This window comes from Lonchura striata, chromosome 3, assembly GCF_050655825.1.
Source record: "Lonchura striata isolate lonStrDom1 chromosome 3, ASM5065582v1, whole genome shotgun sequence".
Lineage (NCBI taxonomy): Eukaryota > Metazoa > Chordata > Aves > Passeriformes > Estrildidae > Lonchura > Lonchura striata.
Window position 1 is genome coordinate 34054440 of NC_140705.1, and position 17972 is coordinate 34072411.

General features: G+C 38.5%; 1 protein-coding gene across 1 annotated transcript in view; it reads right to left on the reverse strand.

The window, feature by feature from the left end:
* The window catches only part of ME1 (malic enzyme 1), a 152878-nt gene that overhangs the window by 3925 nt on the left and 130981 nt on the right, over positions 1–17972 (reverse strand). Inside the window, exons 10-12 of the mRNA XM_021546100.4 lie at positions 7530–7635; positions 4581–4723; positions 2359–2532 (exon numbers count right to left, since the gene is read on the reverse strand). Of these exons, the coding sequence (XP_021401775.3) occupies positions 2359–2532; positions 4581–4723; positions 7530–7635 (423 nt within the window). The remainder of the gene's footprint in view (positions 1–2358; positions 2533–4580; positions 4724–7529; positions 7636–17972) is intronic.

Genomic DNA, 17972 nt, shown 5'->3' on the forward strand with positions numbered 1-17972 from the left:
ACTCATAATCAAAGTGTGACACTAATTGACAAAAGATGTTAAAATGCATAAACTTTAAAATGCATGTTTAAAAAGCCACTAGGCTCATTTATGTAGGAGAAACCCATACAGAGTTAAAACAACCAGCACAGGAAGCCCATACAGTAAATGTTGCCAGAATCTGAGAAGGCATTTCAGCAGAAGTATTGCTCTGTATTTCTCTTATTTATCCTCTTTTCCTCAGCTTCTGCTAGTGATTGCTTTCACAGGAAGGTACCAAGCTGTTTGGATCCTAGGTACAACAAAATGGCATAAAGCAAGTGGGGGCATCTTGGTTTTAAAAGATTTTGTAGGATTATTTCTGAACTAAACTGCAAGTCACACATGCAAGACTATTTCATTAGTTCATAATCCTCTGCCTCTTTTGTTGTGTTTGGTAGGCAACATCCCTCGCCATCACAGAACAACTGCCTGCAGTTAAGAGATATTACAGCTTACAGTACCTTAGATATATCATTAAAAGTTACACTCTATTTTACTTGGCAGGAAGGAAAGAACATTGAAGTCAAAATCTGTTCTAGTTATAATAATTACTTATTTGTGACTTCAATCTGGTTTAATTGGAGAGGTGGCAAAGCAAGAAGCAGGAGGTGCACGCATGCAGCTTGGGCTGCTTTCTTTTTGTAATTTCTTTTTTTTCAGGTAAGCTACCTTGGCAATCTAAGAAGGTCCCTCTACCCAAAATGCATGGGTTAGGGTGTCTAAATTGTGCAGCATCTGGGATGCTTCCATTTCAAATGAGGTATACTAAAGACTATTCTAAAACTCCCATGAAACTATTCTGATTTTATCCTTACAGTAAAAAAGCCAAAAACATAAAAAAAAAAGAGCACTTTTGCTTTTGCTTTGCATGTAATTATTCAGCTAAGGGCCTATACAGCCCTGCCAGCCTTCACAGTCCTGAGACCTCTTCTGGCAGACTCCTCTGGCACCCATCAGCTCAACTCACCCAAGCCCAGAGCCCCTCACCCGTAAGGAGACCAGATGTGAAATCCCTGAGCTGGGAGCAGAACGGGGAGCAAGCTACCCAGGGAGCCTGACACCAACAGAACTTTCTATGCAAGACAAAACTCACATTTTTATATGTCAAACTTCTCTAGAGATTTTACTAGGGGAAAGGAACTGTATAGCAAAACCTGTACCAAAGAGTCAGGAAAGAATGTCTACCTCAAGTGAGAATTTAAAAGTTTCCTCACACTTTCTGATACTATTTTAATTCCCTGACCGTTACATTTCTTTGTTCAGAACTGATTTTTTTCTGACTTCATAGACTGTCATATGAAACAAGTTCAATCCACACATTTGCCACCTTTTATCATCAGCTCTCACCAGGAACCATTTCACACAAACCAAAATGAAGCAACTTCTACAACAAAATAGGGCAACTCTAACACAGCAGTTTAGATCAGGAAGCAAGGATCACCATATCCAAGTGAAATTACAAAGGAGGACTTAAAGAGAAGATATAATTACCCAAAGGCTGAGGAGATGGATCATTGCCCTTTTATGATGGTTAAAGCCAGTGGAGACAGGCTGGGCTTTTTACTAACTTTAAAGATGGAAATTGTGAATGTCTTTCTTACAGAGGGCAGGCTGTTAGCAAACCTCTTTGAAGATGCCATAGCATGCACCATAAAAAACCTCTGAAAGTCCAGCAAGGACAGCATCCAAGTGCCCAACCCTTAAGAAAGCTTTGTATGACATACTGCCTGTCATAGGATCACATTGCCTATCAGCTGCCCTTGAGTGAGAGCCAAGGACTACTTTCTTCCCTTTAAACCATGAAGAGCACAGAAGGAGCAAGAATCTGGAATGAAATATTCCTTAGAGAAGCTGCAGGAGCTGAATAATGCATGCACACATCTGCTAATTGGTGCAGCATTTTTTCCCTCTTTTTTATTGCTCCATAGCTCAAATTTAAACACTTCTTGTAAGCAAAAAAAATCACACATGAGTCACCCCAAAGCTACTAACATCAAACATAGTAATTCTTTTCAATCTAAAATCAAGCCAATGTGTCCTTGCATGCAAACTGTACATATGTGCATATGCTACCTGTAGTAGCACAGTACTGAAATCTTTTTTTTTTATCCTTCCCAACAGAAGGTAAAGTTTATGTCAGGTGAGCCTAGGCCAAGTGTTAACTTTTTAAAAATTACTTGTCCAAATACAATTTATAAAGAACAATACACCTTACAAATAAAGGCCTTACACAGAAAGCAGTATTTTTCCCATTTTAAAGTTTAGTGCTTCCTGTTTAATTGCTCATTAATACTAAGTCACTAAATTAAGGAATTTAAATTATTTTGAATACAGTACCTCAGCAGTTGTGAGGAATACATTCTCATCAATATGTCTCATTCCACATGAAATAACACCAAGGGCAACTCCTGGGAACACATAGGAATTGTTACCCTGTCCAGGATAGAGAGTTTGTCCACTTGGAAGAGTGACAGGATCAAAAGGACTTCCACTGGCAAAAATCCCACGTCCCTAAATTGTAAGAAGAAAAAGAAAGCACATTAATTGAAAGATTGCTGTTGAAATATTTATCACATCCTTTTAAATAACCACCAATGTGGAAGCTGGGTTGAATCTATTTAGCATCTCTTCTGAGAAGATGTTAGAGCTATTTGAATATGTCTCAAGAACATCAGGATGCAGATGCTGGAGATCACTGGTGATTCTCTCTGTCTGTCTAACCCAATCTGTACCATTTAGAAGAAGGGAAACTGAAGCTAGAAGTCATTATTCACTGTGTGAATCCATGCCAGAAGAAGCTCCATGGGAAGTACAGAATTGTGAAACCCAAAGTGGGCAATACTGCTGTGGTAGCAACAGTGATACTACTGGACCTTTTTCCTAACAGCAAAAAAACCAAAAAAATGACACTAAGGCAACTAAATGTTGTGCTTTTGGATGGGGTAATTTCTGAGTAGCTGTGGGCAGGCAGAGCTCTTTCTTCCCAATCCCACACTTCAGGCCCTTGAGCCCATTCCACAGCTCAACAGAATGACCAAGGTGCAAGCTCTGTCCCAGGAACATCATCCCATAGAGCAACTGCTCAGGTCAGTGTGGAACCTCCTCTGCCAGGACCTTGGGGGTCCCCTCTTTGTAAAATACTGAGTAGGGTGAAGGCACCAACTCAGGCACCTGCCAGTTGAATGTTTCCCAGCAGGTTTTTAGAATGTTTCCCAGCAGGTTTTTGGGTAATGCCAGGTAGGACTGCGGCTGGCAGGGCTCAGGTATCATGCCCAGACTGGTACAGGCAGGCAGCAGGGAAGAGCCAGCCTGTCTGGGGGAATTAAGAGATTTTAGCTATATATGGGTACAAATTACACTGTAACACTTGTCCTGAGCACAAGAGATCTGCCTCTAACTCAGTTTACTTGCAGCTCATGTGCACTGCCACAGGCTCAGTGTCTGCAGCCCAAAAGCCCCTGGCTCCAGCCTCTCTGGGGAGGGAGCACCCTCAAATTCCAGCAGTGAATTTAGGAGGGGACAAAAAGTCAGCCTTTATTTATGCTAGCACTGCTAAAGTGATAAATATCACTGTTAAATACTTCAGAAGCACTTTGTATCAAAAATATCTCTGCCTATTTTAGAGAACTGGAAATTGAAATGCATTATAGTGCATTTAAAAATAGGCCACTGTTGCTATTCAGCTCTTCAGAAGAATATTCTGTTTTGTTTGGTGTCATGCACTATAATTCTGGCCTGCTTATTATATGTTTTGGTGACAGATCAAATATTTCAGAGTGTCTTTTGCTCTGTTTACCACATGTGGTTACCCACTACAACCAACCCTTCATGTAGATTGCTTCCCTGGCTCCTGCACTGTGCTGTAATTACATCCGTGCTGTGGAGAATGGACATGCTAAATTTGTCTTTTAAACACTGAGAAACTGTCATTCAAAATGCCCTGTATTTGACAAGAAATCCAAATATACCCACTATGAAATACATACAGTCAGGTACATACACATTTTAAATTCTAGGCTGAATTACAGGATAATGTGTTTATCAGTACTTCTATAATAATTAAGCAAGCTCAGTTCTATTAATTTTACCTATGTTTATGTAACAGAAAACTTCGTAAGAAGAGTCAGTTACCCCAGTTCTTAAAACAGAATAATTTTAAAGATTCTGTTTCATGTATTGAAGTATTTTCTTACCCTAAAGAGTATTTATGAAATCTCAAATGAAAATCATGCCACTGTGTGTATATATTACACAAAATAGTACAATTCATAATGCTTTAATGATTGCTGGTGACTGATGCTTTGGTTATAATAAAGATTATGAGTGTTGTCTACACCAATAAAAGCTATGAAATGTTTTTATGAAAGTGCAAGCACACAGTGAATTCAGTGAAATTGCCTTGATAAAATCTGAAAAAATTGTTACTTAATTTAACTCATTTTATCTATGTACAGAGACATGATTAGTACCTGCTACTCAACCCTCTGTCCTCCTCCCTTTTAAAATTTAATTTCAGACTTTTCATGACTTATACTGGAAAGATGTTAATCTTTGGTTACCTGTGTGTATTTGTAGCACTGCTCAGCAGTGCATTCTGCTTTGCTGGTAGGATTGCTGAGAGCAAAAATTATAGGACGTTTGTTTAGAGCAGCCATATCCTGAAGAATTTGTGTAGTAAAAGCACCACCAATTGCAGCAACTCCTAAAGAAGAAAAACACACATATAAAAAGTAGACAAATTAAATTAGTTCAAGGTAAGACATGTATGTCACTTGTAAAAGAATAGAGCTCCTTTTCCTCTTTCTTCCTCTTTAAAATGGAGTTCAACCTTTTTCCTAACATGTAATTGAAATAAAGGTTTGTATAAAAGATTCTGCAATAGTGAAACTTCAGTATTAACCCTAGCATAAGGCAGAACCTATTTGCCCCTGTACAATCTGGTGATTTTCTCTAATCCCTTTACTCAGGCCCTTTGTGTAAAATAAAAATGTTATCACTTAACCTGCAGCTAGGTCCAGTATGGACTAGACAGATGAAGCTCTGAGTCCTAAAGTTTTGCAACAGACTGGATAGTTTCTGCTAAATTCAGTGTGTCAGATTTCAGGTTTTTTCTGACATGATGAATAAAGTCTCTGCCTTCTACATCTGAGCTGAGCTGACAAATAATAATTTTGAGTCTAGGCCTTCCCTGACAGCAAGAGTTTTTCTAATACATCCCTTTTCATTGCACCAGAGATGCTTTTCTATTCCCTATACTGTCCACACTTATAAATGCTGCTCATAGGAACTGAATGCCACTCTTGCAGGATGAAATCATCTAACTTAGGTTGCACTCTGCTGCATTGCAGACTTGCAGCCCGTACTTAGATCTTGGACCTCAGGCAATTCACAACCGATGATGGGGGTGTGTGATGTTTTTGAGATGCCAAGTACATCCATACTTCTGAATAATCTGCAAGAGCTAGGAATTCAAGGATATCCACACCTTCAGTGAAAATAAATAGATAAATAGATCTTGGAGTAAAACTAAGGATCTTTATTTTATTGGAGGCCTCTCTCACCTGGCTTGGAGAGAAGGTAGCCTCCTTTTTTCTCAGAGACCCTGGTGCCTGACACCCCATTCTACTTTCCACACAGCATCTGAGTTTCAAAAGCAGGGAAAAGAGATTGTTTTCCCTCTCTTGGGGAGTGGAAATGTTTCAAAGCCCAGGCTGGGAGAGGAGAGACTGGAACTTGAGCCTTTCTCAGGTCAGTACTGTAACATCTCACCACTGATGCTCAAATGAGCATCCTGACAGTGCCCAGTCTAAAAGGAGAGCCCCAGGTCCTTGGGGGAAGGTGAAAAGGGCCCTCACTGCCCAGAGCTGACTTTAAGGTTGTGCTTCAGGAGTAATATTTCTTTAAGACATCTCCAAGTATTTTCTGACTGATTCCACACTGTCACATACTACAAAATATCATCTGTCACATATTACTATTTTTTGCAATTCTGAGCTCTCTGTACTTGACCTTCTATGAATGGACAAAGATGCTTAGATGCAAAAGCTCCGACAGACCAACTGGGCCACTCTGTCTTTGATGAAGACAGAGCCTGTCTTGTTGTATAAGAGCCTGTTATAAACCTTAGTTTCTGGTTAAATCTTCAGCTGCAAAGTGTTTAATGTCTTCTAAAACTGCTTCTGGACAGACAACAGTAAGAATGACAACTATCTTCTGACTTAAGATAAAACAAAATGCTTATGGCTATTTTTTTTAATTGGGTCTATCTAAATTAAGGCTTTTCCTTGAGCCATTGCAGGCAATGAAATGTGTATAAGCATTTGCTCAGACAGAGCTAAGTAAAACAGTGGGAGGACTATCAATGTATTTCCCCATGACTCCTGGTACTCCAGGGAACATACTGAATGTCTAGTCACTCAAACCAAAAATCCCCAATATTAGTTTCTATTGCTGTTTCTGATGTAAGAGACTTCATTATACAGAACTGATAAGAGAAAGTGACCTTGAGGGAAGAGTCACATAGGTTTATACATAAAAATTACATACAATAAAACCCCTATTTCATTTCAGCAAATCTTCCCTAAGCATCCACACACCTTTATCTGGACAAACAGTCCTTCATTGTATTCTTCTGTCCCTCTAGCTTTTTCAGTCTTGTAGTATACTAAGTAAATTCTCTGGACCACTTGGTCTCCTCTTCCAGTCATATCTTTGTGTAGCACAGGAAAAGAAACACTTTACTTCACTGATGACCACTGGCAAAAGTGGATTTTATTGAACAAGGACCATGTAGTGTAGGCATAGTCAAAAAGGTAGCTGGTAAAATGTAGGATAATTATCACTGTGGCATTTCAGTTTTCTAGAACCTGATGAATGACTTTACTAGCTAGATAGATTAATCTTCAAGTTTTACTTATTTAAAAAAAGTCCAAGAGTGCTTGCAGCTCATTCCTGAAACTGTCACTGAAATAAAATAACCAAACTACAGAGAGCTGAGCAATCCATTATTGAGATCTTAATCCTTCAGCTTTTACAAAAGAAAAATCTGCATTTTGCAAAATCTGCATTTTGGTCTGCAAAAAGGACTACTGGCTAAGGACCTAAATGTGAGCAAAGAGAAGACTCAGATACAGCACCCTCATGTTTGCATAGCTTTACATGAGCTTAGCTCAGCTTTCTCACTCTAAATTTGAGGTTATTTGTATTAGACCTTCCACATTACACCAGAAGTAATTTAGGAAGGTGGTAAGGTCCTCCATCAGATGTTTAAACCCAGTCAGATTCTTTCCCCTGTAAAATGGATGGCTCAGAATGAAAGCAGTGTTACATGCTTGGATAGTTACTATTTGTTCAGTTGCTTAATAGAGTCCATTATGCACCCAGTGTTTTCTGAAAACACACAAAGGTAAACTCTGTTCAGAGGAATTTGATCTTCTCTTCACACAAAGCCACATCCCCAGTTTTTTCAACAAAGAATAAGGTCATTGCCTTAAAGTCAAAGAAATTACCTATTAGCACGGACGGTTTTATATCTTTTACAATATCTTCTAGATTTTTCATTTCACGATGTTCGTGGGCGAAACGCTGTTTCTCATGTGTTAATGAGGCACGCCCCTGAGTATGGAACAACAAGAAAAATAAATTTAAGTTTACTGGAACTTAATATCCTGTTTATGTATCTGGTTTAACACATCCTATTTTCATTTCTATTTTTGCATCTATCATATCAAACAAAATTACACCGTGTACAGCTAATATGCTTAGGATAATTTAGGACTAATCTATTTGTTTTAGCAGTCAATAAATTCAGTAATTGTACTTTAAATCAAAAATAGCTGTAGAACACCACAGTATTAACATCTACTTGAGCAATTAACGAGATTTGTAACTTAGCAAAATAAAAATAGTTTCTCCTAGCTTTGTCAGCTTTGCTCTTGTCTGAAAGTATGGAGACTATATGGTGTGAGTATTTAGACTATAGTGGAGTGTACATTTCTCTTCACATTTTTCATATTTAAGCCATTTACTATTAAGGATTGAATATAAATATAATTCTAACCAGATGTCTGGTGCACTGTTTCTGCATTAGCAAGATTGACTCAGCTGTGAAAAAACTTTTGCCCTGATCTCTACTGGCAATTTCCACCCACCAGTGGCCAACAAGGTCTCCAAATGGAATATGCTAGGTGCAGGAGAAAGGGCTATAGAGCATCATTGACATTGACCTGGGCTGCATCGTGGGTTTGAGCTCAGTGTAACGTGGAGAGCAGGATGAGAATGGGCCAGAGTCTGTGAAAATGCTGTTAGTTGTCTAAATATGCAGAGCTTTGTCTATACACAGATATCTGAAAATTTCAGCAGAAAAGTTTAAAATGAGCACACCTCTGCCCCTTGTTTTAGTCTCAGACCTGCAGAAAATATCACTGCAAAGGCACTTTTCAAACACAAGTCTAGAAGATGGCTCCAGCCCTTCAAACATCCTTCCATTTCAGACAGAAAGATGCAGATTAAACAGATATATAGGGAAGTACATGAGGAAAATTGAATGCTGAATGTAATTTTCACCAAATAGCCAGAACAGATATGTACTGTCTCCCCAGCCACAGCTTTTACAACTGATAAGATGCAAGTTTCCTTCATCTTAGCAAGTTTATTAAGGCTACACATAAGTATTGGAACAGAATTCATTCCATAGTTCCACCAAAGTCAATAATTTGAAAATTCTGGCTCAATTTAGGCCTGCATACACCATCAGACATAAGCCACAATTAGCTTTTCTAACAAAACTGAGGAAGCCAGTGCTTCATTTCAGACCATGCTTCTGCAGTGTGGCAGCATGTGCCCATGCCGGTCCCATCACTGAAGCTCCTCTGCTGATCCTAGCTCAGCACCACCAGAGCTGGTGGGCAGAAGAGGAGGCTGTTTCTCATTTCCATCTGCAAGGAAAAGCATTTCCATGCCAAAGGTGCCACAGGAAGCTGCCATGTGGTCAGGGCTGACTGAGCTGCTCTGCCCCACAGCATGCCAGCTTCTTTTGGCTCACCCATGATTACAGGGCATTTCCACAGATCTCTCTTTTCTACACATTTTTATGTCTGGATGGGCTTATGCAGGTCTTAAGTGTTCTCCTAGAGTGATCGGAACAGAAAAACTGAGATAGGGGCACTTGATTTCCTTGGTGGATAAAATGTGGAATTGTCAGCCCTGAGGGAATGCCGCAGTATTGATCATTTTTGGCGTGTTTGTGACTGAATCATTCCACCATCATATGCATTTTGCAGCCTGTCATTTCCCAGCATCCCAGCAGATGTCCCCACAGTCTGCACACACACTTTAGACCCATCTCATTTTAAAGCAGGAACTTTCCTTAATGTTTTCAAGGGAAAAATGTGAAGCTTTCTTTTTAATCAGCAACGAAAAAGAAACCCCAACATTTATGCTTCCAGACCAAAAGCTTGTTGCTAGGATTAACTCAAAATACTATAATAAAAGCCACTTCTCATTCTAATCTGCTGATTGGTTGGAATTGAAATGCTTGGTGGCAGTTTGCTGGGGAGCCAGGAGTGAGTGCCCTGGGCCACCATCTGCCACCCAGGCTACTTCTTGAGATGGTTCCTTTATGGTTCATCATGTTGCTGCTGAGGAGGCCAGTTTTTCATCTGACCTTAAAACACAACCTCTAGGAGACTGCCTTGGGCTATCAAGGAAAAAAACACCACCTCCAAGGGCTGTGACCAGCTCACTCTTCAGGCTGTGTCAGGCTGGTAGTTCTGAGCCCCTCCAGGACCTACAGATCTGGACAGATTGCTCAGGAAAGGTGACCTTTGGATTTTTTTCCTCAGTACGTAACAGGCAAGAGTTCAGGCTAACGTCTTAGTGGATAAAAATATTGCAATTCTTTCATTTTCAATTTCAGTCAAAACAAACAACCAAAATCCTTCATGAAATAGACTTTCTTTCTTATACAAGTTTTACACTTGACTGGCTTTTGAGTTAGTGTTAAAACACCTACTGATGAAACACCAGGGATTCAAAGTCCTGACACTGACCATGATCTCTCACTAAACTGGCTACAAAGGAATACTGAAACAGTAAGGATGTGATCCACTGCAACATTTTTCAGGCTGCTAAGTAGCAAGATTGGTGCTAGTTAGATAGGTCAGCCCAGGTCAGATTCACTTCTGCCTTACCCTAAATTCTATCTGTTCTTAATTTGACACATGATATTCTATCATTCTTAAAAAAAAAAACAAACAAACAAACAAAAAAAAAACCACCAAACAAACAAACAAAAAAATCCACCAAAAAACAAACAACAAAACCCTCAAACAAACAAAAAACCCAATGCAAATCAAAATCAAAACAATTGAAAATTTACTTATTTATTCAGCTTTGGTCTGAATTATTTTCATCCCATTAGTCAGCATAGATCATGTCTCCAAGTAAATCTTTTTCTAGCATATTAACTAAGAATGAAATATTAAATTATGTGGCTTAGCAAAAATAAACAACAGCTATGTGCAGAGATTTTTGCTTGGAAAATGCTTATAAAATTAATTATATGGTTGGGTTGCTTTTGGTTTTTCAAATATTTATATTTTAAAATAAATTAGAATCATAGAATGGTTGGGGTTGGAAGAGACCTTAAAGATCACTTCCTTCCATCCAGCCTGCTGTGGGCAGGGACACCTTCCACTAGACCAGATTGCTCAAAGCCCCATCCAACCTAGCTTTGAACACTTCAAGAGATAGAGAATCCACAATTTCTCTAAACAACCTGTTCCAGTGTGTCACCACCTTCACTATAAAAAAATTCTTCCTAATTTCTAATACAAATTGACTGTCTTTCATTTTAAAGATTAAATCCCTTGTCCTGTCACTCCATGCTCTTGCAAAAAGTCCCTCTCCAGCTTTCTTATAGGCCCCTTTAAGTATTGAGTCTCCTGGGGCCTTCTGTTCTCTTGGCCGAACAATCCCAATTCTCTCAGCCTTTCCTCATAGGAGACCTATCAGGAATGTATTTTCATTGTTAATTCAATGTTATGTTATGATCACATAACACCTCCCTAAGCTCTACACCAAAGATTTCAAGACCAGCCAGTTGATCTGATTACAAAACTTCAATAGTTTAGGGGCCAGTCCTTAAGACAGTATTTTTTTCTCCACAAACTGATAAATTCTTAAGTTCTGCTCTCCACCAAGTAGAAAGGCAACAGCAAGAGCATGACTAGCTTTCCTCTGTGCCCTGCCAAAAGGGCAAGCAAGAAGGAATAAACAATTCAGTTTTGTGTATCTTCTTAAAATAAGGGGTTGCCAGTCCATTTAGTGCAAGCTTCCAGACTCTCATCCCTGAATGTGTATAGCTGGAGTAAGAAATCACAGAGGTTTTGTCAGCCAGCAGAAAGAAGAGGATGGAGCCAAAATGCAGATGTCTCAATTCTGGATTTGTGTGGTTTGCTGTCTTGTCTCCTTCCTGACACTGGAATGGTGCGAAGTGGCTGGACCTGTCAGTGCTGAGCTGTTCTGACTAAAACATCTTCCAGAAGCACAGAGCACATCTTCTGACATGTCCATTTCCAGCCCTGGCTTAGGCAGCTTTTGTACTGTGGCTGCTGGGAAATGAGCAGTAAAGGATCAACACAAAGCAGAGTAAATCAGAAATTGCTCTGGTCTGCCTGCATCTTCACAATCCTAAAATACTAACATGGCACAGAGCTTACTGTTATTTCCTTTCTTCTCCTGATAGGAAAAAGAAAAAAATGTAAAATACACAATATTTTAAAGAGTTTGAATGAGCTCTGAGGTTCTGTGTATGAAGCTCTGAGTCTTTTAAGTAGAAACATCATCTTCAATCACATTCAGATATCTCTAAGTCCACTGTGTTGCTCTTTCAGCGTCATTAACAATGCATTCAGTCAAGGAAAAGGGCTCAGAAAAACCAGCAGTTTAAAGACCTCTGCAGTACAGCAAACCTCTGTACAGTTTCATTATTTCACTGAAGCACCTCAATGCTCACCACACAGGGGAGAGATTTTTTTGGACATATTTTTCCCAGGAGCTGCTATCAAAGGATGTTTTTGCACTGGCATCAGCTGTCCTGAGGTCTATTATGTTTTCTATTATGTATAGCATATGTAGATGTACATAAAGATTTGTGTCTCTCTCCTGTATCAAGGGACACTACCCAAATGCAAAGAGAAGGTCTTTCACACTGAAATCCACAGATAAACCAAGAGATTGGATACCTATGCAGCTATTTAGAGGGGAAGACACAAACTCATAAACTCTTTCAATAGAAAGAGAAAGGCAAAGTGAGAAAAAGAGGCTATATATTCTTCTTGCTTTTACTTCTAAATGTATTTGTCCTCCCAAGAAAGAAATAAAAAAGCACCAAGATTATTTCCTTATAATTTGAAATGCTATATAATCTTATAAATTTTTCTTATATTTTATAGGATAAGTAATTTTCTGTGGGTATTTTAATAAGTTTGCTTGAATTAGAAAAAAACCAAAACAAAACCAGAAAATAAAAACAGCCAACCAAAAAAACCACTAAAACTAATGTACCACAAAGAAAATCACAGTATCTTTAATGGATAATCAGACTGCCTGAATTAACTACACAATATACTTTCACTAGAATACTGAAGGTTGAGAATATTAGTAACACTCAAAAAGACTAATAATCCTTAAGTCCAAAGACTCAAAATAAAAATTCCAGAAATTACTTTTTAGTGGAAAAGTAATGCTTCTATTACAGTATCATTCTGTACCAAGAAACCTTTGGGTTATTTTGGATTTGTACAAAAGAGAACAAAGCAGCCTGAAAACAAATATATTAGAAGTCACCATGGTATGTGAGATAGAAAGTAATATGAACTAAATTCTTTATTAGCAAATGAATTACAAAGGTGGACTGTGTTAAATCAGCAGATGAAGTACAGAGATAAAGAAACAATAGCAGCATTCTCTGATTGTGGCATTATGTATGAAAGATGCTGGCAATCCTAAAATTTCTCTATTCCTTAATGGGTCAGAGTCGTTGGTATTATATTTTATTATTACAAAACACAGCCACATGAACACCAGGATCTCTCAATTCATGGAGCAAAAGGAAGTAACAGGACTCAGTAGTTAATAGTTCTATGAAAAAAAGTGCTTGTGTTTTTGATTTGAAATGAAAGCAGTTCACAGGGACTAGTTTCGAGCTTTTAGTTTAAGGGTCTTATCAACAGCGATCAGGTTTCAAGCAAACGTACATCACAGTTTTCACAGAAAGTTACTTTTATCATCACATTATAGCCAAATTGAGTCTCAGATAACAAACAAAAATGACCCATCAATAAAACCCTGAGAATTTTCATAGAAAACAGCTGTAAAAACAGAAGACCAGACTGCACAGCAGACATGAATATGGGAAATTAGAAAACGGGAGGTAAACCTTACAAATAGCACCAATGTGCGGCCTAATGCCACGGGCTGCGAGAGCCGGGGCTGCCGCAGGAGCCAGGGCTGAAGAGCAGAGCAGCTCTGTGCAGCGAGGCAGGGCTGGAAGCTCTCCAGGAGCTGCTCTTCCATCAGCTGGGAGGCAGCTGTGGATCAGGCACAGCTCCCTGAGAGCTGCGCTGTCCCACATTCGAGGCAGGGCTGGCTCTCGTCCCGTCTCACAACCAGGGCGGCACAAATCTATTTATATAAACACTTGCCTTCATTTCACTGTGTCAGCTGTGGCTTATCTAAACAAGAGCTCAGAGATCAGTACACAGATAAATTAATAAAATAATTTGAGGTTCTTAAATACTGAAGACATGAGAACCACAAAAGACATGAGAACTGTAGACCAGGGAGCAAAGCAGTCCATTAGTAACTTGAGTATTTCCAACTGCAAATGTTTTAAATGTTATGGTCTTACTTGCATTTTTCCTGTGAATTCCCTACTGCAGAGTTTAAATACAAACAAACAACAAAGCAATTGGGAAAAAAAATGTGGTTAAGAGTCATAGGAGAAGGTAGTGAAGCACCTCCCTTTTGGGAGATGGTCTCTTTGTGGCTTTTTTATCTGTTTTATCACAAGTAAATCCCTGGTCTAGAGGCTGTTGAGAACTCTAGGCAGGGACTACAGAGAGACCTCCATGGGAAGCCCCAGAATCATGAAAGGGATGGCATGGGAGGGGCACAGAGAGCGGGCTGGGTGAGGACAGGCCAGGCTGCCCACAGCCAGAACTCCAGGACAGCATCAGGTGCAAGTCACAAAATGCAAAATAAAAAGGGTGGAGGTATGGCTATGGACTCACTGGACAGGGGTTGACTGAAGTCCAAGGGCCTGCAGGTGACAGGCACTCCTGTGCCACCTCATTTAGGAACCAAAAATCAGAGACATGTAAGCCCTCCCAAAACCCCATACTGAGATTCTATAAAGTGATTTTGCCTCCTGATCAGGCCCATCCTCTAACACATAAAGGTGAAGAAAATACATTAAAACTAAACTAGGCAACTTTGATACACAACTAATAAACAGTTTGTTGCCAATTGTGTGAAAAAGGCACAAGATTTTGAGGAGACAATGTCATAATGGCTGGCAGTAAAATGTACAATTACAGTAAGAAATACAATTCTGGTGTTGACTTTAAAACTCATTGTTAAAAAAGTAGGGCTGTTTTTGTCCTGTAAAATTTATAAAGTACCCTTTCCATGTAACTAAGCACACATGGTTAATAGCTTAACAAGGTTAACAGGCAGGACAAAATTTATAAAGATATTGATTTCAAGAAGATAAGATCTGAGAACCAGAGTAAATGACAAATCCATAGAACAGCAGAAAACTGAGCAAATCAATAATTAATTTCAGTAACAGCGCCTGAGCAAAAGAAATAAAAAACCACCCAAATTAGGTCCCCAACTCATCAGTACATCTAATGCACAGTGTCAAAGTGTTACATGCCAGCAGAGGCAATGGGTTTTGGTGATGTCTCTTTTAGAGAAACACCCCACCAATCACCCTTTCGCCTTGTCCTCAATTGTTTTCACACATTACTCACTGAGCATGAGTAATGCCACAAGCATTCAGAGAGAAATTAATGTTTCCTTTTTGCAAAACTTGATATAGAAAATGACAAATGTGAGATTTAAGTGCACAGATTAATTCCCCAGGCATCAGAAAAACTGATGAAGCAAACAAGGATTGCTTTGCTGGGATGGTACATGCGTAAAATAAGGCAGAAACTGCTTTGAGTGATTGTGGCACCTTGGAGATACTCAAGGCATTGCATCTTTGCTAAAATGTAAATAATTTTTTTGGCTTGAAGAGTCCCAGCCAGTTGCAGTCACCCATAAAAGAACTGATCAAGAACAGAAGCATCAGGATAACTGACTGATGAGAAAAAGAAAGCCAGAAATAACCAAAAGTCAGCAGAACTGGCATACAGTGATATATAAAAGTTAAAAACATAATCAAATTCATCTAGTATGAAATTGAAACTTTTTAAAAGAATGATTATTGATAATTTTTTTAAAAAAATCAGTAACAGACAGTCTGGATGGGATTCAGTTCGATATTATGATATTTCATTGTGAGCTCTGAAAATTCTTTCATTTGTTACATGAGTCTGGCACTGAAATTCTGGTATCATTCCAAATGTCCCCCTTTCTCTTCCATCATTCTCTAAGCAAAGACTGAACCATGTATGTACTCAGCTTTGAGCATACCATGAACTTTAATCAGGGTCATATCCAATGCCAGTTAATTGGTTGTGAGAATATTTTGCAAATAAGATTGCCAGTGATAATAAAATGGGGGAAAGACGATGAAAAATGAAATCCTTTTATGTGATTATCTACAGGTTTACCTGGTTACCTCCATTATAATTAATCAGGACCACAGAAATTGTTAATTTTTTGGGATCTATTTCAGTCTTCCTCTGATACTAGAAGATCAATACACGGAGGCCTTCAGCCATCAGACCTCAGAATATTCTTGTGCTTGTCATACAGGTTTTAAGATCACACATCTAAGGGATATTTAAAATACAAATCACTGGACTAGACACAAGTATTACTGTGCCGAACTAGAAAGAATAGAGTGCAAAACTGTTTAAAGAAACATTTCTCCATGGTGACTTACTCTTTAAAATTAAGGATGACATTCATCCTTCTGCAAAGGAACAACTTTTGTGCACTAGAGATTATATGGTGTACAAAAATGTAATGCTGCCTTGCAAATTACAGAAAAGCTCTGCTGGAAGAGAAGCATGTTTGGCAGCCCAGGAACATTCCCTGTCCATCCTCAGCACAGGAGCAGCCATCCTTGGCAGAGGGTGAGAGAAGTTTCTATTAAGTCCATTTAAATATTAAAAATTAACTGCCTTATTAACTGTGTCATATTCCTAGGAAGTTCCAAGAACTCTCTTGCCTATCACCCTACACTGTTCTTGGTATTGCCTGAGAAAACAATAAAAAGCCTTTAAAAAAGCAATAAAAGCCTTTGCAGCACATTACTGAAATGCTCAGACAATGGTGAATCTTATGAATATTCCATTATTTTCCCATTCTGTCTCTTCTAAACTAGTTGACACAAAAGAATTCACTGTCTTTAGAGTTCATGGACTAAGACTTGGCTACTAATACAGCTAAACATGACACTATGGCAGCTTTAGAGAAGACAAAAAACATGTTCAGCACACATCACACACTTAGGTAATCTGTGAGATTAACAGATAAAAAATATGGGAACACTGAGAATAGGGGAATGGAATGTGGAAGACATTACCCACCAATGTGTTTATACAGGTAAATAAATATTCATCAGACAGACTGGATTGTGTGATAATTCAGAAATTAAGAACTAAAGATGAATCCCAACTGATCATGTATAATCTCCAAGTACACAAGAATGCAAAACCAACTTTAAAGTGTCTCTTAATTAAGCATTAAAATTTCCATTTGAATGCACTGGGATACTTAAGACAGTAAGTTTCAAAAAGTAACACAGTTTTAAGTGGCAAAATTCTAATGATATTATGACATGAAAAACCTCCTCACCCACCTTTGGAACACAGTTTCAAAAGGTGAAAGCATTCTGAACAACCTTTAAAAGACCAAACAACAACCCCAAACTGGTATCTATAACACTGTAAATTCTCTAGATGGAATTACAGAACACAACTCTGGACAGTAGAACAAACACAGCTCCATCACCAGCTCTTTTACCACAACATAGCAGAAAAGTTGGTCATCAGCCTTGGTTTAATGAAAACAGATGGTTCCCATGGGGGGAAAATAAAATTAACAGGAGAATGAAAACACAGCTGCACTTGAACTAAAATTAAAAAGCCACAAAGGAAAAATTCAGCAACAAAAGCCTGATAAGTGACTTCGTGGCAGCTTTTGAGGGTGGGGGAAGAAGAAAAAGGTGGAAACTGCAGCCAGGTCAACAACAGTTACCAGGTTCTTTTTCTTAGAATTGGTTGAAATTCTACAGAAAGTAGATGAAAGGAGAAACGATATTTAAATCTATAATAACACATTGCAAAATTAATGATCAAAGGCCAGCATAGAATATAAATGATGTAAAAATTAGTTTAGTTGGACAAAGTAACTGCCGAGTCTTCAGCAATTCTGTTATTTTTCGTACTGCTAAAGCAACTGATCAGAATATTTCTAGTACTGAAAAGGTCTCCCTGCTTCACATAAAATTCTTTTGATCAAGCAGGTTTTGGTGAGGCAAATTTTAAGGGACTCTTATCAGGTTTCCATTGATACATGTCCTTAGTAGTAAGAAAGAAGTGTCAGTTTAGTTTATGCAAAATTTGATTAACTGGTGATCTATGCTCTGATTTTGGTAATTATTATCTTTGCAATAATGAAAGGGTTTGTAATAATAATGTTCTTATTTTATTCTAAAAAATCTTCCTCATTTTACTTCTCTTATCTTATTTCTCCGAGTTTGGGAAGTA